Source organism: Podarcis vaucheri, assembly GCF_965113315.1.
Source record: "Podarcis vaucheri genome assembly, chromosome: 16".
NCBI classification, from domain to species: Eukaryota; Metazoa; Chordata; class Lepidosauria; order Squamata; family Lacertidae; genus Podarcis; species Podarcis vaucheri.
Window position 1 is genome coordinate 25,000,633 of NC_138754.1, and position 6,824 is coordinate 25,007,456.

At 52.8% G+C, this 6,824-nt stretch overlaps 1 protein-coding gene across 1 annotated transcript; it reads left to right on the top strand.

The window, feature by feature from the left end:
* Positions 1 to 1,549: 1,549 nt before the first annotated feature.
* LOC309521318 (apelin receptor-like) lies at positions 1,550 to 3,369 on the top strand. Its single transcript, XM_082203685.1, has one exon. The coding sequence runs from the start codon at positions 1,675 to 1,677 to the stop codon at positions 2,899 to 2,901; it is 1,227 nt and encodes a 408-aa protein (XP_082059811.1). The 5' UTR covers positions 1,550 to 1,674; the 3' UTR covers positions 2,902 to 3,369.
* The last annotated feature ends 3,455 nt before the right edge of the window (positions 3,370 to 6,824 follow it).

A 6,824-nucleotide genomic window follows, 5' to 3' on the forward strand; every position in this document is an offset into this window, starting at 1 on the left:
CTTTGTTTTTAAATTGTGTATCTCTTTGCTGCTTGGGAACCCATGAGAGTGGGGGGGGAGTATAAATTGGGAATGTCCCCTGCCTGAAACCCTGGAGAGCTGCTGCCAGTCAGTGTAGACAGTACAGAACTAGACGGACCAGTTGTCTGACTCAGTATAAACAGCTTCCTGTATTCCCATGTAGCTCAAAATGCAAACTGGAATGGTGCAAACAGACCCTTATTGTGCATGTACCGCTATCCATAATCTGAGTTTGGGAAGCTCTTGACTCTCTGTCAAAAGAGAGAGCAACATCTGGATAGGATTGCAGAGACACCCCCTCCCTCCCTGTCACCCTATCCATCTGGGGTGATGAGCATAGCAATGGGCATTGGGGAGGAGCACCCCCAATACTCCCCTCTGGTGTGCCCATGTGCCTGCACACAATTCTGAAGCCCGCAGCTGTGCATCGCTGTGAGCGCATCCTCATGATGCTGATGAAAAGCATTCATAATGCTACTTTTTTGCAAGAGAAAGAGAAGGGTTTGCAATCTCTGGTGGTGGTTCTCATGGGAAGCAGGAGGCTCTGAGCACCCATTGCGCTCCCCTGGCAAAGCATCCGGTCTGGAATATTCCCACATGAACAGCAGCTTCTCTTATTCCGACGCTGAATCGTCTTCTTTCTTTTGGGAAGGGGGAGGGGGCAGCAATGGCAACGAGGCAGTTCAGCGCCCAGGTGCACAATGTAGAACCTCCCCAAGCAGACCCCCCCCTTCACTAATGGACAAGGGTTAGGATCCAGGAAGGCTTTCTTGCTGAAATGAATGTGAATTGTGTCCAAGAGTACGCACCTATTTCAAAGCAGCCGGAATGAAGGTTTGTCCCATAAATTGCCATCGGAACATTGAGGGGGGGGTACCTTATCCCTCAGGTCTCTAAGTAGCGCTGGGAGAGAGACTCCCTGTTGGATAGCTGCTGCCAGTCAGTGCCAACAATACTGAGCTAGATGGACCAGCAGTTTGACTTGTTCGAAGGCAGTTTCCTAAGTTCTTATTTAAACCAGCCTTTAATCCTATGGTGACTGTGGGATCTTGCTTCATTTTTAGGGGAAGCTGTAGCTCAGGGTCAGAACACCTGCCTTGCATAGAAACGGTTCAGGGGCTCAGTCCTGGGCACCCCCAGGTAGGGCCGTAAAGACCGCTCACCTGAAACCCAAAGCCAGTCACGGCTTACAAAATACTAGATAGACTAATCTGCCTGACTCGCTGTAAGGTAGCTTCCTGCAACAGTAATGGATAGGGGCATTCTCCCCTATAAAGGACCTGTCATCTGGGAGAAGAGGCTCTGATGGACGGCTGCCGTCCATCCCAGCAAATCCTTTCGCTGGGGCTGATCTGCTGGCCGTCCCTGGCGAAGCAGGCAAGCAAAAACTCATCGCAAAATCCCAGACTGGCTCCGTCTACCCACTCAAACCCCGCTCAAACCCCGACGGGAGGGGCTGGCTCTGTCCCGGCAGGCGCGCAGCGAGAGGGCGGTGTCTCCTCAAGCCACCCCCCTCCTCCTCCGCCCACCCCGCCGCTCTTTAATAGCTTCCCCTAGCCAGAGGACAGCTGTCGGAGGAGAAAGCCGCTGGTGTCAGCCGTCGGAAGACAAGACCCTTCGCGCCTGCTGTCCGGTTGGTGGGCTGCCTGCGCCATGGAGCGCCACCAGCAGCCTCTCGACTATCCGCTGGCGGGGGACCAGTACGAGTATGAGGAGCCGTCGGGGGCCTGGAACGACAGCTTCCTGGAGCTGCAGTGCGCCTGGGAAGAGGCCGAGACGGACTGGGAGGTCTCCTTCTCGCTGCTGCCCGTCCTCTACATGCTGGTCTTCGTTCTGGGCCTGTCGGGGAACGGCCTGGTGATCTTCACCGTGTGGCGCGGTCCGCCCGCGAAGCGGCGCTCGGCGGACACGTACATCGGCAACCTGGCGCTCGCCGACCTTGCTTTCGTGGTGACGCTGCCCCTCTGGGCCGCCTACACGGCGCTGCGCTTCCACTGGCCCTTCGGCTCGGCGCTGTGCAAGCTGAGCAGCTACCTGGTGCTGCTCAACATGTTCGCGTCCGCCTTCTGCCTGGGCTGCCTCAGCTTCGAGCGCTACCTGGCCATCGTGCACGCCCTGCCGCGCTCCGTCGGGCGGCCCGCCTCGGCGCGCCCGCGCACCTCCACGCTGCTCTCCCTGGTCGCCGTTTGGCTGCTGGCCGGGCTCTTGGCGCTGCCCGCGCTCTTGCTGCGCAACACGCGTACGCGCCTTCCACCCCAGCAGACCGACGGCAACGCCTCTGCTGCTGATGCCGCTGCCGCTGATGCAGCTACGGCTGCTGAGGCCGCCGTCGAGTGCGACATGGATTTCAGCAGCGTGGCGTCCAGCCCGCGGGAAAAAGAATACTGGATGGCGGCTCTGAGCCTTTCCACGACGGCGCTGGGCTTCGTGCTGCCGCTGCTGCTCATGACGCTGTGCTACTGCTGCATCGGCGCCACCGTCAGCCGCCACTTCCAGCAGCACGTGCGCAAGGAGGAGGGCCGCCAGCGCCGCCGCCTGCTGCGCATCATCGTCACCCTGGTGGCCGTCTTCGCCGCCTGCTGGTTCCCTTTCCACCTGCTCAAGAACCTCTACGTGCTCTACTGGGTGGGGGTGCTGCACCTGCCCTGCTCCTGGCTCGAACTCATCCCTCGCCTGCACCCCTACGCCACCTGCCTGGCTTACATCAACAGCTGCCTCAACCCTTTCCTCTACGCCTTCTTCGACAGCCGCTTCCGCGCCCAGTGTCTCCTCCTGCTCGGCCTGCGCCGGGCCCTGCGCGCCCAGGCCGGCTCCGTCTCCTCCACCCTCAGCGGGCAGACCCAGAAGTCTGAGCTGCCCTCCTTGGGCACCAAGGTGTGAAGAAAGAGGCGAGGAGGAGGAGAGCGAGGCAGCCGCTCAGACGGCTCCTCCGAGCTCTTCAGTCCCGCCTGATGGCGGCGGCAAGGGCGGCTTTCAGCTCCACGAGCCGGCAGGCAGCAAAGCGAAAAGCGCGCTTTTGGAAGAGGCGCCTGCGCGCAACCTGGGACTTCCGACGGCGAGGCGCCCCTCTCCAGCACTTGGGCATCGCGTCTTTCTCGCCCGACGGGCTGGGGCGATTCAGGACACTGCCATGTCGCCCCTTCCCTGTCTCTTTCTCTCTCCCCCCCCCCTTCTTCTATGCCGGACACTGGCGCTTTGGTGCTATCCGAGTAGGTCGGACAGTTCTTCATCACCGCCAAGACCCGAGAATCCCCCCGGATTGGGCAGGTCCCTCTGGCGGGTGACTCCCCTTCTGACCTTTGTAATCAATAAATACTTTTTGTTGTTGTTTCCTCAGGAAAAAAACCCAACCTGGTTCTTTTTTTCTCCTTCTTGCCTAAAACCTTGCGCGTAGTAACCGAGAGTGACTGAGCTGCGCTTGACAAGGAATGAGTGAGCGAGAGTTTGTCGGACCGAAAGAGATACTCTGGGCTGATGTTCAGAGAAAGGTGCTGGTGGGAGGTCATTAAAACATACACACAGCAGCAACCCGAACCCATTTCAGGCTACGTGAAAAGGAAATATTTCAATCCAGATAGCTTTGCACCTTAGGGATTTTTCAAACGAAAACCCGAATTTTCAAGCGTACTTACGGTAGTTTAAATCCATCGCGTGCTATGCGTCCCTTTGATTACAGAGAGACTTCAAAATATTATTAATATTATTCGCTAAATTTGTATATCGCCCTTGCGTACCAAAGATCACAGGGCAGTTCACAACATCAAAATGCAAAATACAAAATGAAACAAAGACAAAACAATTTAAAAACAAAGAAAGAAATGAGCTAGTCTCTTGGTCCTTGCTGGGCGTTGTGTGTGTGTGTGTCCAAGAAAACCCCTCCCTCCCTAGCGATCCTGCTTTGGTCAAATTCAGAGCCCTCTGCATCTGATTAAAACATTTTTTTAAAACAAGGAAACTGGGGAGGTACGGGCCAGGAGCAGTGAGAAACCCTCGATGCATGTGAGCTCAGCTGCTGTTGCGGACTGGGCTGAGGGTCCGGGGAGCCACTTTGTGAGTTTTATCCCTTTGGAACATCTATACCCCATCTTTCCAGCTATGAGCTCATGATAATGTACATGGTTTCCCCCTCCCCTTTTCTTTCTCACAACAATCCTCTAAGGTAGGGTAGTCTCAGAGAGATAGTGATTTTTATGGCTTTGTCAGATGCAATCACTATTATGTTGCACATGCTCTCTTTGTGGTAGTCATCACTGTAATACCTTTGAACATGTGCAGCGTGCATTTCTGGAAAGGGCTGTAGCTCAGTGATAGAGCATTTGCTTTGCGTGCAGAAGGTTGCAGCAGATCCCCAGTGGAATCTCCGGGTAGGGCTAAGATAAACTCCCTGCCTGGAATCGTGAATGAGACAATACTAATCTGACTCATCACATGCCCGTGTTCCTATTTATTTCAGTCTTTTATTCTGAACAATGAGGACTAGAATCTTACATTATTTTTACAGGAAGGAGACCATAGCACAATGTGTAGAACACTTGCTTTGCATATAGAATGTCCCCAGTTCAATCCACAGCATCTCCAGGTGTGACCAGATATGTCCCCAGTCTTAAATCCTGGAGAGCTGCTGCCAGTCAGTGCAGACAATAGTGGACTAGGTGGACCCGATGGGCTGACTTGGTATAAGGCAGCTTTATATGTTTACAGTCAGCCAGCTGAACCAGCTTTCTTCGACATTGCAGGGTGTTTACATGAGATCGACTCCTCCCCGCTTCACAAACAATAAGCACTGGTTGCAACAGCCTCTTCCCTTGGTGAAATCCCTCCCACATCCTCAGAAGGTATACCAGAAGCCAAGAAAGGGTAGGAGGGGAGGGGAACAAAGCAACTGGGACAATAGGTGGTGATTAATGGACAAACACCAGCCCGTCTGTTGGGAGGTTGCCATCTGCATCTGCTCTATAAGACACTGGCTAGGTCTCAACACGAGAGCAGTGGTGGGCTGAAGACTGAACGATCAGGAGGGATCTACTTATCAATCTGATTGGCAGTGGTTTGGAAAAGGTTCCAACTGTTCGTTGCTGTTGTTTAGAAATTTGGGAAATGGCAGCAGTGGAGAGGTTAAAAATCCTACCAGAATCATGAGCTCTCTAGCTGTTAACTCACCCACCACACGGCTTGTTTAAATCAATCAATCAGTTAATCAATCAATCAATCAATCAATCAATCCCCTGCCATGTTGCCATTCAGTTCTTACTTTCACCTCTTAAAAAAAAAACAAGCAAGTTTCTAAACCTCATGGTGACCGGGCAGTATTTGACACCATCGTAGCTCCTGCAGGCTCTGCTTATCTATCTCACCAGTGTGCCAGTGTGGTGTAGTAGTTAAGAGCAGTAGACTCCTAATCTGGGGAACCAGGTTCGAATCTCCGCTCCTGCACATGCAGCTGCTGGGTGACCTTGGGCCAGTCACACTTCTCTGAAGTCTCTCAGCCCCACTCACCTCACAGAGGGGGGAGTTGTGGGGGAGGAAGGGAAAGGAGAATGTTAGCCGCTTTGAGACTCCTTCGGGGAGTGATAAAGGCGGATATCAAATCCAAACTCTTCTTCTCTTTCTTCACCTGGTGATGAGGTTTGTTAAATCCAGGGCTCCTTATCAAACCACTCCCAAACCTCGCCATATTAAAAGCTGCAAACAAGCCCCTAGGACAGGTTTGGGCTACTGCCTCCTTGGTTCTGTAAATTCATTCCCAGTGCCCCCTCCCTACCCTATCAAAAGCATTGTTCAGAATAACGGAATAACTGCCCCAATACATTTCAAAGGAGCAACAATTTCATTCAAAATCCAATTAAAACCTGGATAGCTCAGTTGGTTGTGGTGCTGATGCTGCCAATTTTGCAGGTTATTAATTCAACATAATTGATGAACTGGATCCAGTGGTACCAGCTCCCAAAGCCTGATAGTCATTTACACTTCCAGCGGACCCCTGCCACCTTGGGCGCGCACACACAGTAATCCCCCTGCCCAAAAGGGGATGGCACTGCCTACTTTGGAATGGCTGCTCTACGCTGGCTGCTTGTCCCTTATTTCTCCTGCCTCAGTCCTTGTTCCAAGGTCCTGGTGGGCTGCTGTCACTCTTTATGCCAGTCTTCCTGCAAGCTAGTGCCCTCCATATGTTTTGGACTACAACTCCCATCCACCCCAGCCGTCATGTTTATTGATCAGAGATTATGGGAATGGCAGTCGTCCAAAAAGTGACACAACCTTGATGGCAGAAAGTGAGGAGGAATTAAAGAACCTCTTAATGAGGGTGAAAGAGGAGAGCGCAAAATATGGTCTGAAGCTCAACATCAAAAAAATGAAGATCATGGCCACTGGTCCCATCACCTCCTGGCAAATAGAAGGGGAAGAAATGGAGGCAGTGAGAGATTTTGCTTTCTTGGGTTCCATGATCACTGCAGATGGTGACAGCAGCCACGAAATTAAAAGACGCCTGCTTCTCGGGAGAAAAGCAATGACAAACCTAGACAGCATCCTAAAAAGCAGAGACATCACCTTGCCGACAAAGGTCCGTATAGTTAAAGCTATGGTTTTCCCAGTAGTGATGTATGGAAGTGAGAGCTGGACCATAAAGAAGGCTGATCGCCGAAGAATTGATGCTTTTGAATTATAGTGCTGGAGGAGACTCTTGAGAGTCCCATGGACTGCAAGAAGATCAAACCTATCCATTCTGAAGGAAATCAGTCCTGAGGGCTCACTGGAAGGACAGATCCTGAAGCTGAGGCTCCAATACTTTGGCCACCTCATGA

Excerpts from the sequence above, each read along its gene's own strand:
- LOC309521318 (XM_082203685.1), top strand. The coding sequence starts at position 1,675 with ATGGAGCGCCACCAGCAGCCTCTCGACTATCCGCTGGCGGGGGACCAG.